The 16945-nt window shown below is 38.7% G+C and overlaps 3 protein-coding genes across 4 annotated transcripts; all 3 read right to left on the bottom strand.

Moving 5' to 3' along the window:
* Positions 1-5: 5 nt before the first annotated feature.
* On the bottom strand, positions 6-1089 carry LOC130711998 (uncharacterized). 2 transcript variants are annotated; one of them, XM_057561816.1, is made up of 2 exons: positions 873-1089; positions 6-364 (listed from the first exon to the last, which is right to left on the bottom strand). In XM_057561816.1, exon 2 carries the CDS (start codon positions 357-359, stop codon positions 141-143), a length of 219 nt encoding a protein of 72 aa, XP_057417799.1. In that variant the 5' UTR covers positions 360-364; positions 873-1089; the 3' UTR covers positions 6-140. The 2 variants fall into 2 exon arrangements, with proteins under 2 accessions (XP_057417799.1, XP_057417798.1); XM_057561815.1 differs by having other exon boundaries at positions 6-370; positions 873-1079.
* Positions 1090-2317: 1228 nt separating this feature from the next.
* Positions 2318-5592, bottom strand: LOC130711997 (uncharacterized). Its single transcript, XM_057561814.1, has 2 exons — positions 4098-5592; positions 2318-3075 (listed from the first exon to the last, which is right to left on the bottom strand). Exons 1-2 carry the CDS (start codon positions 5451-5453, stop codon positions 2704-2706), a joined length of 1728 nt encoding a protein of 575 aa, XP_057417797.1. The 5' UTR covers positions 5454-5592; the 3' UTR covers positions 2318-2703.
* A 6850-nt stretch (positions 5593-12442) lies between these two features.
* On the bottom strand, positions 12443-14980 carry LOC130710691 (uncharacterized). Its single transcript, XM_057560041.1, has 2 exons — positions 13243-14980; positions 12443-13041 (listed from the first exon to the last, which is right to left on the bottom strand). The coding sequence occupies exons 1-2, from the start codon at positions 14978-14980 to the stop codon at positions 12443-12445; spliced, it is 2337 nt and encodes a 778-aa protein (XP_057416024.1).
* Positions 14981-16945: the final 1965 nt, after the last annotated feature.

Below are 16945 nucleotides of genomic sequence, written 5' to 3'. Positions count from 1 at the left end.
AAGTCTTGCTCCAGAATCAACTTGTTAGGCCATTCAATCCAGCATAACTGAAGAAAACACCTTTAAATCACTAAAATTGAAAGAAAATTACAAAACTGGTATATGCCACAGTGCTGAAATTAAAAAGTGATCAACAAAGTTTATGCTTCCATTTGCTTGGATGTACTCTTTTTTGTGCACAGGCTTTTTAACCACTTCACACAATTTGAGGCAGTTGCTTTAGCTTTGCTGAAACCATTCTTAGCACCTGAATTCTTGGTCTTGCCAATGTCCTTTTGGGATCCAGAGTTGTCATCTTCCAAGGCACCAATACCACCAGCCCCCCATTGATCAGCCCAACTAGGTGCTTCTGTTGCCATGTTTCCTGGGGCTTAGAGCATGATCAAATAACACAATCAATCAAGCTTTGTTAGATATTAGATAACATACAATCTCAAGTGTTTTTATATGTGAGGACACCAGTGATCAATAAATCATTGCTGCAGAACAGATCTAGGAAGTGTAGCCAAATAGTCTAATAGTGAACCTTTTCTTTTGATGAATTTGTAACTAATTAAATCCTAGGAGGAAAAGGTTTAAGTGCTTGTCTTGAAAATATATAACAACACCAATCGTGCATGTGCCGAATAATCATTGTAAAATAGCATGTTTGGAATTTGGATCAGCTTCTTTTTCATCGGAATCAATTCTGAAACTCATAAGTTACTAATACTACCATAGAAGCTTCTTCCACGGAATCAACTATAGAAAGATTTTCAAACATGCACCTAGTTGCAAGACCCCATCTAAACTAAGAAAACTTTCAAACAAGAAATTATTTGGCAAGTGTATGCATTGAAAACTTGAAACAGAAAGGCAGACATGAACAGTACCTTAAACTACTAGTTGTCAACTGGAATTGGAAGCAGAAGCAGATTTGAGAAGCTTGAAGGAGGAGTAAAAAGGGACAGAATGAGTACTGAACTGAATAATAGCTATATAGAGGGTTCGATAATCTATCACCTTCCCTGTTACATTGCTTTTTCTTTATCTAATTTAATCTTTATCCTTTTCATAATAGGACTTGACAACTCACCTATTTGAGTCTTTCCTTCTGGTTAAGCAATCTATGTGCGGCATCTTTCTTGCTTACTTAATTTTAAATACTTTACCTTATCACATAATGTTGAATCGATACTTTGGTAACCATTATGAGTTAGTTGTTTGTTCCCCTCAGACTTTGTACTCTGGTTTAGTATGGTTGTGAGGCACTGTCACATAAGGCCAAATGTTTTTATCATCCAATATTGTTTCCATCAGCTGACCTAATTAGTTAATGCATGGATTTGACCTTCTGAGTTCTGACCCTCACTCGTACTTGTGTGTTTGGATATCAGTTCAGTTAATGTAAAAGCACAATCATCACAATAAGTTCACATATAAGAAAAGTTTCGTTCACTTTTTATCTTGAAGTGAGTGTTAGCACACCTTTTTTGTGGAACTCAATTAGTAGTAATGTTTTATCCCCCTTCTTTGTGGGAAAAAAAAGGACTTTTTATTCATCAAATTCGGATTAAAGGGTGGCTTTCTTCAATTTGAAGTTACAATAAACCTTGGCATCCTGTTATCTATTGCTTTAGACTATTAAATATTAATATTGATATCAGCTTCCTTTATTGTTTGTCTTCACTATTAAGTTTCGACCCTACTTTAATATTTCATAGAAAACTTCTTTGCATTGCAGGAATAAAAAAAGTTGTGTGGAGGAAAGCAGGCACAGTGGCAATACCATGCTACTGTCTCATGATCTCATCCATAAAACTTGAACATATTAATTAAAAATTACGATGTAAATTTGTAATAGTTTCACTCATATCCGTTTTAATTGACATGATAAGATCTCATGAGTGTGTCAAAAAATTGAGACACTATTTAGTTATAGGAGATTTTTATCCTGGAAAACAAATTATTCAGGTGGGGACCAAACCCTTTAACAGAAAAGTTTAAAAAGAAAAAGGAAGGCTTGTCCAAAGGGAGTGTCAAAAGGAGGGTTTATAAAATAAGTTAATCAGTTTTATTAATGGATGCAATTTTCGCTGCACTAAAAAATTGGAAAATAATATGCTCTAGCCAAAAGGCAGTTAATTAGCTGCCTATCAACTAAATTATTAGTGGCTAAATTTAGTAGCTAAGTTAACAGATTCTTGTAATGAAACACCGCTTCTGCTTGTCTTAAAATTGATTTCCGCTGTCCTATAAATGCTCAAGCGTGATTAAACAAAATGTGAAAATTGAATGTTCAAACTTCAAACATATTATTATAGCACAATGCAACTAAACAAAGATTAAGGGATGAAAAAGCCAATCCAAACAAAGCTGTAGTGAGTTCATGAAAAAGTGACCACAATAATTAATCCTTTTCCAAATGCCATACCAGTCTTGAAAATTTGGACAATCTCTAGGACAAGTAGGGTGGTAATTATCGTTATTTTAACTTAGCTACATGCTAACTTTAGCCCCTTTTTGGGCAGTATTGAAAGAAAAGAATCTATCTATATAGCTAAGAAACGTGAAACAAAACTGTGAACAAAGAAATGTAGCTCTAACTCTAATGTGCCTCTCTAAGAACCTTTCTATATCTCTATATTTGGACGCTGTACCTACCTAATTAACAAAATTAGACATGATCCCTATTGGTTCATTCATGTCCTGTCTCTCTAGGGGTTACTTGGACTTTCTCACAGACTTGGATTTCTTCATTTTGCTAGATTTACTGTCCACACTCGTCCATGTATACCCAGCAGGAATGGCAAAAGTGTCACAATCCAATGTCATGGAGGAACATTGAGGTTGCTGCTGCTTATTCCCCGCACGAGACATGCTATTATTTCGTCTCAGCCATTTGTATGCAACAGAAGATGATGATGAAGAGGAGCGATGCCTTTCTGGTTTGTGTTCCTCATCTACTCTGCCTGTTTCACTGCTCAAATGCCTTGGACTTGAGAACGGTGTGTAGAATTGCTCCACCGGTTGCAGCTCCACAAATTTTGTAAATGTAATCACCACCCTCACCGTAGGAACTACCGGTATAGCCACCTGAACCAACCCAAAACCAAAACACATAGTTGAAGCTATAATTATAAACCGACCATATAGGTCGTTGTGAGTAATAATTCAAATGTCAAGTTGTTAATAGCTTTAATAGTTAGTTCTGGCAGTTATGAAAGCTATAGCTGAAGAGAGTTTAGTTTTGTTAGCATTAGTAAACCTCCTATCTAAGGTTGTTTCAGATTCATGGAGCTCCAACCTCCTGGAGTTCCAAGAAACAGCATGTCATTGCACTCTCCTCGTGTGAAGCTGAATATATTGCAGGGTCATATGTTGCTTGTCAGACTCTCTAGTTGGAGGAGTTGCTGAGTGAAATGGAAATTGAGGTTAAGAAACCTTTGAAACTGATGGTTGATAATATTTCAACAATCAACCTTGCCAAGAATCCAATTTCTTACAGCAGAAGTAAGCACATAGAAGTGAGATTTCACTTCTTGGGGAAGCAAGTGAATAAAGGGAAGATGGAAATGGTCTATTGTCCTACATATAAGCAAGCAGAAGGTTGATATCATCACTAAACCATTGGAGATTGAGAGATTTGAAGTTCTAAGGAAATAGTTTATTGTCCTACATATAAGCAAAAAGTTGATATCATTACTACAACTTTTTTTTACATCGCACATTTCTCTCCCCAACCCATATGTCCTCGGTCGGGTCTTTTCACTGCAGCTATCTTTCGAGGAAATCTTCTATATAAGGTTGTGTAATTCATTCTCATATTAATTGCTTACCGAAAAAAAAATTCTCATATTAACTGTGTAAGAATAACCATTCTCAATCTCTCTTCATCTCAAACATAGGTCCCACCAAAGCTTCACTTAGTTCTAAATCCACATTGAAGGTAGCAAATTCTTTCTCAATCAAAGTCAAGTCAAAAGTCAAAATCCTAATAAAAATTATTAACTACTAATTAATAATGACAGCAAAATGCCAAAACAGAATCTGATTTTTAAATTATTAAAAAGATACTAGAAGAAAATGAAAATGTTATTTTCCCATAATGCCCTTACCTTAACTGGAAAAGTTCCCGGCGGTAACTTGGTAGTTAGCAACTCTCTGAGCCTCCGCACCGCTTTGACCTTGTTGGCCAGGATGTCCAGTAACGGCAGAAGCTCCTCCGTCTTCAACGGAAACTGCTCCGTCAGCCAGATCGACGGCCGTAAGCTTTTAACGTACTCTTTCTCCTTCGTCCGCGGTTGTGGGACCCACTCCTTCTTTTTCTCCGCCGCCAGAAAACCCTCGTCGTCTTCATCCAGCACCTGCTCGCTCCCCGCCGCTCCGGCAATCTTCCGTGACCGGAAGCTGAAAACCACGTTCTGCACATCGTACACCTTCGCCTTCCACTCTCCCACGCTCTCCGTCTTCTCCTGCTTCCTCCAATTCGTTCTCCCTACGAGCTCCGCCTTCGTCACGTCCATGCCGGGACGGTACACGCTCGTCTGGGAGCAGAATGCGGCGACATCAGCCTCACTCATCGGCCCTCCGGCGTTCTCGAAGGGGTCGAAGACACTGCGGTCGTCGCGGTTCAGGACGAGCAGGGAGCCGGAGGGGATATCACGCGCCTGGTCTCCGTCGCCGAGGAAGAGGAAGCTCTGGTCAGCGCGCTGGATCTTCAAGCCATCGAACCCGGCGAGGGAGGTGTCAGCGCGGAGGTTCCCGTCGCGCTTCCAGATTTTGTAGGTGTCGGAGGGCGCGATCTTGCCGACGAAGGGAATGACGGAGCTCTCGAAATGGAACGACATCTCCATGTAGAAGTCCCTCATGCGGTGAAGTGCGGCGAGGACGCGGGGGAGACGGCGGCGCCATTTGGACCAGGCGTTGCGGTGGTGGAGGTTGAGGAGGACAAGGGCGAAGTCGGAGGTGCGGCGGCAGAGTGCTTCCTGGATAGCGTTCCATCCAGCGGAGTTTTGGAGGGAGGCGTCAGCGCCGGCGGTGGCGAGTGCGCGGACGGCGAAGATGTCGTTGAGACGGACAGCGAGGTGGAGAGGGGTTTCTCTGAAAGGGACGTCGCGGCGGTCAAGGACGGTGGAGATGTAGTCGGCGATGCGTTCTTGCGTGAGGGAGTCTGAGTCTGTTCGAATTTGAGATGGGTCGGGTGGGGAGGGGAGTGTGGAGATGATTGTAGAAAGAGTGGTATGGTCAGCCAATACGACGGCGTAGTGGACGGGGCTGTGGGCGTAGTTTTCCGGTTTGATCGTCGGAGGAGTGGTGGTGGTGGTGGTGGTTTTCGGCATTTCCCTTCCACCTGAGGAAAGATTTATGTATTGGAGGGTATTTTGGTCTAATGAAAACATTGGGATTGGATAGAAAAAAAGCACAGAACAGAGAGTGTATTTTGTAGTTAGCTGTTCACTTCTCAGGCTCATTCTTGTCTTCTGGGTTTCATCTCATATTGATATTACTATGATTTGTAATTAAACTCACATTCTTAATTTGTTCATTATGTTTATGGACAAGTATTTATTGGTTAATAGATATGGATGAATCGAATAGGAAACGTTTTGAATGTGGTCATCAAATTATTGTTTTTCTTTTGACCATTGTTTATGTTTTTTTATTTTTGATAAATTTTAAAATAATATTTTCTCAAGGCTAGTAGAAAAAATATTTGGAGTAGTATTTTTTGTGTTTTAAAAGGCAATCAACATAAAAGTATTATTACATGGTCAAACATAATCATATGGTAGTTGAGTAAATGAGAAGGGATTTGTGGTAAAGCATAATGTTTATATTTTGTTAACAATTCATAAGTGGAAAAGAAGTTAAGACTTAAGAGAGAAAAGAGATAAGAAGAAAAAAGAGAAAATATGAGATTAGTGATATAATTTTTTTTTTTGAACAAGATTAGTGATATAATTGAAATGGAAAAAAGAGATAAATAAAAATAAAATAAAAGTGTGAATAAATTATCTCTTATCTAAATAAATAAGAGAGAAAACAATATTACAGTAAAGCACAATTTTTTTTCTTACCTCATTCATCTATGTTGACTATTTATTGAGGTAAGATCCTTTAATCATGGATAGTTATACAGGTGGCAGTAGCATCATCTTAAGAAGATTCTATAATGTAGAAAAATGTATAAACATTGTAGTTCATCCATTTGGGTTTGATGATTGCTCGGTTGGGCTTATTTACAATAAACGGTTGAGGCCTAGTATTAACCAATACCATAAAAAATAGCCTTGTCCTCAAGGCTAGTAGAAAATATTGGACTATAGATTTTTTTTAGTTATACTCTCCCCCAAAATTGTTGTTGTATAATTTTAGTCGAATCCCTCATTTATCACAAAGCTTCATTATTTGAAGGATTTACTGTTTCAACAACATCTACAGAGCGATCTTTTTCTGCAACGAAAGGTGTTAAGACTCGGCTTCGCAACAAAATTGAAGTTGATCTTCTCAGAAATTTATTAGTTGTATATATAGAAAGAGAAATTGCTGAAAAAATATATATCGATACAATAATAGATAAATTAGTAGTACTATGAAAGAATAAAGAATTGTATTTAAATAATTTTTTATTATTTAAAATTTATATAATATTCAATAAAGATTTTTTTAGTCTTATATCTCGTCTCCCTACAATAAAATCATGGATACGTCCCTAATTGAAGCTATAATTATAAGCCGGCCATATAGGTTGTTGTGAGTAATAATTCAAATGCCAAGTTGTTAATAGCGGCCGTCAATAGTTAGTTATGGAAATTATGAAAGCTATAGCTTAAGAGAGTTTAGTTCTGTTAGCATTAGTAAACCTCCTATATAAGGTTGTTTTAGATGCATAGTGCTCCAATCTCCTGGTGTTCCAAGAAACAACATGTCATTGCACTCTTGTGTGAAGCTGAATATATTGCAGTGTATTATGCTGTTTGCCAGACTATCTAGTTGGAGGAGTTGCTGAGTGAAATGGAAACTGAGGTTAAGAAATCTTTGAAGGTAATGGTTGATCTTCAATCAACCTTGTCAAAAATCGAATTTTTCATTGTAGGAGTAAGCATATAGAAATTAATGAGGTTTCACTTCTTGGGGGAACAAGTGAATCAAGGGAAGCGGGAAATGGTCTATTGTCCTACGTATAAGCAGAAGGCTGGTATCATTACTAAACTATTGAAAACTGGGAGATTTGAAGTTTTAAGGAAAAAGATAGGTACTCTTAGGCATTTGAATTAATAGGGTGTGTTCTAAGTAATAATTCAAATGTCAAATTGTTAATAGTTGCTAATAATTAGTTATGTCACTTATAAACACTATAGCTTAAGAGAGTTAGTTTTGTTAGCATTAGTAAACTTTCTATGTAAGGTTGTCTAATTCATTCTCATATTAATTGAGTAAGAATAATAAGAATGCCCTCACTTTCTACTAATTTTAATCATCTTTGAATAATAGCTCTAGTGGTAAGAGTCGATAGGCATATGGGTTAAGGATGAGAAGGTTTAAGGATAGAAAATCGTAGTTTATTTTTTAGATGTAAAAAAATGAATTGTCTAAATGACCCATGAGAAAGTTTGAGTTAAATAACGCATCTTTACATCCTCCTTTGTCGTCGCTACCACCATCACCACTTTTCATCTCTCTGGTTGGTTGTCATGGTGGTTAGGTACCAGTGGCGGCGGTGACGGTAGCGGCAGCAACAACAATAGTAGTGGGGGTAATGGTTTTGGGGCCAATAACTGTGATGGTGGTGGTGATAACGGCAGGGGCAACACTTGTGAAAATGAAAACAGACTTTTTGATTTTGTGTTTTGGTCATATTTTAGTAAATCTTAAAAAAGAAACATTCAAACATGTTTCCAATTGTATTTTCAGTTTTCTTTGAAAATGAAAATAGGAAATGGGCAATTAAAAACTTATGTCACAACATTTACAAAAACTATTTCTGAAAATAGTTATTTTTTTTCGGTTTTTAAAACTAAATATCAGAATAACAAGTCAGAAATGTTTTCTCTGTTTTTAATTTTCAAACCATAACATTTTTAATGTAGGAAATTTCTCATTCTAATTCTAATAGTCTTTTTCTTTTTGTGAAATAATTTTTATAAATAGGTTTTAAATACATACACTCTCTGATCACTATTATAAGAAAAAAACAACATTTTAAGATTCATTGAATAAATGATGTTGTTCCGGTATGGAACCACTGAGCGGGCTAATCAAAATAGAGGGCGAATACAAAGTAAACAAGACAAGTAAAAATGCGTGAAATGATAGGTCCCCCACCGCTGGGGTGGTGCCTGTTATTTATAACTTGGGTTTTGGTCTGAACGAACCATGGGTTGCCCGGCCCATTAAATATACAAACGTTCAGCCCAAATGTCTTATGTATTGGTACGCCCATATCAGACCACAAGCCCACAAGACACTAAGGCTTAGAATAAGACGAAAGTGTCTTTAATCAGCCCACAATCATTAAAGCATTCATAATATAATTGAAATAGGCCTGTGAATCATAACACATGCACATTTGGATAAAAGCGAATAACAATAACCACATCAGACTAGCTCTTTCCTCTTCTCTTTTCCTTGCGTGTTGAATCGAACCTGTCAAATCTCTTTATTTGTCACCTCCTACGCCTTTACTGTGGCAAGAGCCATCATTGCTTTTCATGCTACAATTACATCAACAGATATCCACAAATATTTGGGAACTTGAGCCGCAGCATTATCATGCGTCTTTAAATCCCACTGACATAATTACCATCATGAGAAATAAATATAATTAAAAGCACACGAAATAAATTCAGCCTCGGAAAGTTGTGCCCGTTCCAATTGTCCTTGAAGCGTCATGTCTTCCGGACTAAAACGTCCTTTCCACTTGACTTTTACAACGAATCACATCCGTTCAAATTCAAATTCTTGACCAACGTGTCCCTTTAATCTAAACATCAAACCTGACCTTTGAGTGTCCGCATGGAAGCACGCGTCCACTTACCTGCTAATTAATTCACCTTTTCATCTCATCCCTTCACCCCTCCTTCCTTCTCTATATAAAGCCTCATATTTTACTCCTCTTATCATTTATTTGCATTTCCTTACTACCCATATTCTCTCAAGAAAAAATCCAACACTTTGCTTCTTCTCTGCCAAACCCGTTTCTCTGCTTCCTGCACTTAGCGTCGACCATCCCAGCAGTCTTCCAAGTTTCAATCTTTCTCTCAGGTAACGATCCTTTTCTTTCTTCTTCTTTATCTCTATATTTTCACATGAACTTGCGCATGAAAGTTCCTACCTTTAACACCCATAACTCTTTCTCTACCCAGAAAACACTTCATAAATCTTGCATTTTAAACCAAAAGCTCATACTCTATTCCATCTCCATCTCACACTTCTAAACCTTTTACTTTCAGGATCCTCTGAAAATGGTTTCCAAACGTTCCCGTAAAGAGGCTTCTACCCCTAGTGTCCCACCTACCGCCGATTCCCTATGGGTTGCCAGTAAAATCAAAAAGCAATTTTCTAAAAACTGTACTCCAAAAGCTATTATAGATTTAGTCACTAAGTACAACTTTAGGAAAGATGGCCTAGATGCACATTTGGATATAATTCCCTGCTCTCCTGATGAGCCATGTTGTTTTGGGGGGCCAGATAATCAAGGGCGAAACTTCACCTATCTCTTCGAAAATTTATTCTCCTATTTGAAATACACTCTACCCTTTTCTGATTTCACTTGCTCCGTGTTAACCCTTCTAAATGTAGCCCCCACCCAACTTCATGACAATGCTTGGGCGTACTTAAAAGCCTTTGAGATTTTATGCCTAACTCTAAAAATCGAACCCACCAATAATAAGTTCTTCTACTTCTTTGAAACCTGTGGGCGAAACGTTAGAGGTGAGTATGTTTCGCTTGCTACTGCTAGGGGTCTAGGGCTATTTAATTTATTCAAAAGCCACTATAAACATTTCAAAGGAAAGTTTTTCAAACTTCGTGAGTCAGAACCCTGCAAAGATATATTTTATTTTGATGACGGAAGTCCTCGGTTTCCATTCTACTGGACGAACCAATATGAAGTCATCATCAAAATTCCCGATGATGCCTTGACTAAAGAAGAATTAGTAGATTGCCAACTTCTATCTGGCTTAGGATTGAACCTTGCAGATTTTATGGCCGCCCTTTCTAAGAATGAAGTGGGTAAATATATTGGTAAGGCATCCCATTATGCATTTTACCTTCCACCTTTATGTAAAAGATCTTCTTATATTCTAACACTTTGTTTTTTTTTTTATATTGTTACAGGAAAAATGGCTCGTCTCACTGAAGAAGACCTCCTCCAATTTCGCCGTGAACAACAAGCTGCTTGTGAAAAAAGGAACCCCTCAAAATCTATCGCCGACCAAGATACAGCCATTCTGGCACTGAAATCGACCGCCCTACCAAGAAAAAGAAGAAGAATGAAGAGCCTACCTCTCAGAAAAACAAAGCTTCTAACCAAACCTCTCTGGAACAATTTATGAACAAAAATGACTCTCCCTGGGCGAACAAAGGCTGTTCATCAAGCGCTCCGCCTATTTGCTGGAAGAACTTGTTGAAGGAGTTTGAAGAACTAACCTCCACTGAAGTAACTTCACTTTGGGATTCAAAGATAGATTTCAACTCTTTGGTGGAGACGAACCTGGTTTTTGAAGCTGATCGTGAGAAAATGAGGAAGATGGGTTTGAAAGAAGCTTGTCAAGCTATGATGACTAAGGATTTGGAGATTGCTGCAGTCGCCAAGATGATTGACTTAGAATCCAACGGATTCGATGGCCTCGCCAACGCCAAACTCGTTGAAGAAAAAGAAAAAGAAATTGGGAAGATGAAAGCAACATTGAAGTTGTTGGATAAATCCAACAAAGCCAATGAGAAGAAAGCCGCTGATTTGGCTTTAGAGATTGAAAATGTGAAGAAGACTGTTGAAGGTTACAAAGCTTCTGTTCAGGCATTGACTGAAGAAAATGACAAAGTGAAGGTTGATCTCGCCCAGATTACTACCGTGCACAATCAAACTCTGGACGAGAATTCTAAGATGAAAACAGAGATTGCTGAATTAAAATGCTCTGTTCTGGATCAATTCGAGGCTGGTTTCGCCAAAGCACTGAATCAAATCTCCTTCCTCAATCCTGACCTGGCGATCAACTTGGAGGGTTCAAACCCCTATGCTCGCATCGTGGATGGTAAACTGATTAGCCCGGATAACGCGGATGAAGAAGGAGAAGAAGAAGGAAAAGAAAAAGAAGATGAAGAAGGAGAGAAAAATGAAGAAGAAAATGTCAACACCAAAGAAGGAGAAGGAGAAAATCACTAGCTGCAAGTCTTGTGCCTTTTCCTTTTATCAAATTATGTAAAAGACCTCTGGTCTCTTTAGTTTTCCCGTTCCTTTATTCCCTTTGCTTTCATGTAACAAACTTTTCCCTTAATGCTATGAATTTCCTTTCAGTATTACATGAATGCCTTAAATTCTTTGCCCTCCAACATTGCCACATATTCTAATTGTTTCGCCTAAAACTTTCATATCTTCCACAATAATATTATTCCCTCATTCACACAAAGAATCACCAAAATAACTAATTCTATGACTAAGCATTATTTTACTCAGTCACCAAAGCTATCATATAACTTCGATATATTAAAGTTCAAAACATAACTTAACGTAAATTTCATTCACTAACCTTTTCATCAGAATTGATCCGCCTTCATCATTAGTCGAGCACATCGCTTTCTCATTTTACTGTATATAGTAAAATACTCTTGAGTGAATCTCAAAAATTTTGTAAAGTTTAAACTTAATCAACTACTTTGGAATCATAAGGCCTTTGTGTATATAACTTAGTCAAATTTTTCATTTTTTGACATAGTTATTCATGGAAATCAAAGTCACGATATTTGATTTCATTAATATGCTCGCGTGGAGACTTGTGCTTAGTTTGGACAAGCTTAAATCCAATTTAAGGCTGTGCTTATGAATTCGTGGTCAAATGCTCTTGTTTTAAGAGACTTACTCTTTTCTCAATTGTCTGACGTCGCCCAATTGATAGACCTTAGTTGATAAGTTTCCGCTATGGGAAAAAAATGAAATGTTACGCCCTTGAACATTATTAAAAAGGTTATGCCTCGTTAAAAACTCTCCCGCCTGGGGTAGAGAAAATAGTGCATACCTGTTATTCATTAATAGTTGATGCCTCGTTAAAAACTCTCCCGCCTGGGGTAGAGAAAATAGTACATCAAACTTAATCTTACACAACAAACGTAGTCTTAAACAATACAAAGAACAAACACAGTCTTCAACGCACACAAACTGAAACAACTAACATAGTCTTCAACACACATAAACTGAACCAAGCTGTACAACACAAAGCAAACTGGACGAATATCCTGCGCTTCAACTGTAATAATAACGAAGATGATGTGCATTCCAAGCCCTCGGTATCCTTCGCCCAGACAATTCTTCCAAATGATACGCCCATTGTCCCAATTCTCTGCGAATTCTGTAAGGTCTTTCCCAATTTGGTGACAGCTTTGAATCATCTGGTCCTCTTGTTTTTCTTCTCAGCACTAAATCGCCCACTTCCATTTGCCTTGGGACTACTCTTGAATTGTAACGCCTTTCTGATCTTTGCTTTACCACTGCTTGTCTCAAACGAACTTCTGCATTAGTTTCCTCTGCCAAATTCAAATCCACCAGCCTATTCACGTCATTATGTTCCTCACTATACGTTGCCACCCTAAACGTCATATCTTGCACTTCTACGGGGATCATCGCATCCACTCCATAAGTCAACTTAAACGGTGATTCGCCAGTGGTTGATTGTGGTGTTGTATTATACGCCCAAATAACAGTAATCAATTCATCAGCCCATAACCCTTTTGCTTCACCCAAACGTTTCTTGATCCCATTCAGAATTACCTTATTTGCAGACTCCACTTGCCCATTTGACTGCAGGTGCTCTACAGAAGCAAAACGCATCTCAATACCCATTTCTGCACAAAAATTCTTCACACTTCTGCTAGTAAACTGTGTTCCATTATCTGAGATGATTGTGGCCGGAACACCAAATCTACAAATTATCTTCCTCCAATAAAACTTCTTAACTTTCTCTGTTGTTATCTTCGCCATTGATTCCGCCTCAATCCACTTGGTAAAATAATTCACTGCAACTAAGACGAATCTAACTTGTGAACCTGCTGGAGTGAAAGGTCCCAAGATATCTACGCCCCACATTGCAAATGGCCACGATGAACTCATTGAACTTAATGTTTCTGGCGGCGCTCTGTGCAAATCTGCATACAACTGACACTTTTCACACCTTTTTGCATATTCCATGCAATCTGACCTCAGTGTTGGCCAATAAAATCCTGCCCTCAAAACTTTTGCAGCCAAAGATCTTCCACCTACATGACTCGCACAAACTCCTTCATGCACCTCAAACATGATTATATCAGCCTCCTCCTTAGAAACGCATCTCAACAATGGAATCCCGACTCCTCTTCTGTATAATTGATCGCCCAAAAGAGTATAATGGCTTGCTTCACGAATCTGATCTTTAGTGAACAAATGCAAATCAGCTCCCTCTGCTTCCAAACACAACTTAATTTGAGTCATCCAATCTTGATCAATCACCATTGGAATAGCCATAACTTCCTCATTTTCCACACTTGGGCTATTTATAACTTCCTGAATTACTGATTTGTTATTCCCCGGTTTCTTAGTGCTTGCTAATTTTGACAAGATGTCAGCCCTTGTATTCTCCTCTCGCGGAACATGATTAATCTGTACTTTCTCCACCTGCTTCATTAAATTCTGCGCTTTTATCAAATACTTGGCCAATTGTGCATCCTTCGCCTGATATTCTCCTTGAATTTGTCTTGACACTATCTGTGAATCTGTTTTGATTCTGATATTCTGTACGCCCATTTCAATTGCGAGTCTCAAACCTGCAATTATGACTTCGTACTCTGCTTGATTATTGCTTGATTTGAAATCAAACTTTAACGATTGTTCAATTGTCACGCCTCCGGGTCCTTCCAGAATCACTCCAGCTCCACTGCCTTTGACATTAGATGAACCATCCACTGACAAACTCCACTCACTTTGTTCTTCATTCTTTTCTTCTGGAGACATCTCATTAACAAAATCAATCAAAGTCTGTGCTTTAACTTGCCCTTTTTTCTCAAATGAAATCCCAAACTCTGACAATTCTACAGCCCATGAAACCATTCTTCCCGCTATATCAGGCTTTTGCAACACTTGGCGAAGTGGCAAATCAGTTTTGACTACCACTGGAAAGCCTTGGAAATAAGGTCTTAACTTCCTGGCGGATATAATCAAGGCTAAGACAGCCTTTTCAATCTTTTGATATCTCACTTCTGCTCCTTGGAGTGCATGACTCACAAAATATATGATTCTCAAATCATCTTTAATTTCTTGCAACAAGACTGAGCTAACAGCATTATCAGATATGGAAATAAACATTGACAATGAAATACATGGCATTGGCTTTGATAATATTGGTGGCTTTGATAAATGCTCCTTTAAATTTTGAAACGCCACTTCACATTCTTCTGTCCATTGAAACACCTTATTTTTCCTTAGACATTGGAAAAATGGAGCTGATTTGTCTTCGGAGCACGGCAGGAATCTTGCTAGAGCTGCAATTCTTCCAGTTAATTTCTGCACATCTTTCACTGAGGAGGGGCTTTGCATTTCAAGAATGGCCTTACATTTGTCAGGATTTACCTCAATTCCCCTTCTTGTGATCATAAAACCCAGAAACTTTCCACTCTGGATCCCAAATGAGCACTTCTCTGGATTAAGTCTCATATTATGCTTCCTGAGTTCCCCAAAAGCTTCGCCCAAATCTGAACAATGTGCTAACATTTCATCTGATTTAACCACCATATCATCAACGTAAATTTCCATGTTTCGCCCCACTTGCTTATCAAAAACTGTCCATCAACCTTTGATAAGTTGCACCTGCATTCTTGAGCCCAAAAGGCATAGTTTGATAGCAATAGTTCGCCTGATTTGTCATGAAAGCTGTTTTCTCTTCATCTGGTTCATACATCCTGATTTGATGATATCCCGAATATGCATCCATTAGGCTAAGCATTCCAAATCCAGACGCTCTATCGACAAGTTTGTCAATATTCGGCAGAGGATACGAATCTTTTGGACAATGTTTGTTCAAATCCGTTTAATCAGTACACATTCTCAATTTCCCATTAGCCTTTTTCACCATAACCACATTCGCCAACCACGTTGGATACTTTACCTCTCTGATAAACCCAACTTCCAATAGCTTGTTAGTCTCTACCTTTACAGCTTCTGTCTTTTCTTCGCCCATCTTTCTTTTAAACTGAACAATTGGTTTCGCACCTGGATTTAAAGCTAACTTATGACAGATAAATTCCGGATCAATTCCCGGAAGGTCTTTCGCACTCCATGCGAACAAATCCATGTTCTCAGCCAAAAGTTTCACCAACATGTCTTGCTGACTTGCTGTCAAGCTCGTGCCAACTTTCAGACTCCTTTCGCCAATGACCACAACTTTGGTTTCTTCTTCTGATGTCATCTTGTTTTCTATAAACCCATCACGAGGATCCAGACTTGTTTCGCCCTGATTCATTTCAACCTCATAAACCCGATGTCCCTCTTTCACAGCTTTTTTTTCCCATATGTCCATACTGCTTGAAGCTTTCTGAATAGCATTTCCTAGCTATAATTTGATCAGCCTTCATGACTCCAACTCCCCCTTTGCTTAATGGATACTTGACTGTCAAATGTCTAGTCGAAATAATCGCCCCCAATCTGTTCAACGAGGGTCTCCCAATGAGCACATTATACGGCGAAGTACATTTTACTACTAAAAACATAATAGCAAATGTCTCCGCATTTTTCCCTTCGCCAAAAACAGTCGTCAGTTCCACATAACCTCTGACAAACACTCTTTCGCCAGAAACACCCACCAAAGATCCATCATAAGGTTGTAAATCAGATTCTGTCAGCCCCAATTTTTCAAAAGCATCTCCATAAATTAAATCTGCTGAACTCTCTTGATCCAACAATACCCTCTCAATTTCGTATTCAGCGATCGTCAGCATCACCACAATTGGATCGTATTCGTGAGGCTGAACGCCCTCAAAATCTCGCACAGTAAAAGTAATATCTGGCTGGTTGGTTGCCCAACTTCCCTAATCATTAGAATAAACAACATTGATTGAATGAACATACCTCTTTCGAGCTGAATTAGTTACTCCTCCACCTCGGAATCCACCAAAGATAGAATGAATTCGCCCCTTCGCTTTCCCTTCTGATTGTCTGTTTTGACCATCACTCTCAACTTCCTTTCCATCTTCAGTTCGCTTTGTTGAAGTTCCTGCTTCATCTGAATTGCTTCGCCCTTCAAGTTGTTTCATGCATCCAGCCTTCACCAATTTATCTATCTCCTTCTTCAGAGTGAAACAATCATCAGTATTGTGTCCCGAAATCCTATGATACTCACACCACTTCTTCTTATCAACATAACCTGTTGACGGCTTTGGTTTCCGCGGAAAACGGATAACGTTCGCCTCCAAACACGTGTGCAAAGCCTCGGTTAAATTAACCGCCAAAGGTACTGCACGGTCATTTTGATTCCGAGTCCACGTCATCGAATGTCCTGGCCCACGCACTCCATACGGTTGAGCACGATTTTTGAAACTAGAACGGTTATCAAATCGACTGTCATAACGGTTGCGATTGTTATACCCTATATTTCCACGTTCAGTCCATCCCTTCGAATATTGATCCGTAACCGCTCCCTTCTTCGCCTCAAACTGCTGTTTTTGCCCTGTAACCGCTGTATTTGGGCGGTTGTTTTTGATCTGGTCGCTCTGCTCCTCCCTG

Source organism: Lotus japonicus, chromosome 4 (assembly GCF_012489685.1).
Source record: "Lotus japonicus ecotype B-129 chromosome 4, LjGifu_v1.2".
NCBI lineage: Eukaryota > Viridiplantae > Streptophyta > Magnoliopsida > Fabales > Fabaceae > Lotus > Lotus japonicus.
Note: the sequence above shows the minus strand (reverse complement) of the source record. Positions and strands in the feature narration are given on the sequence as shown.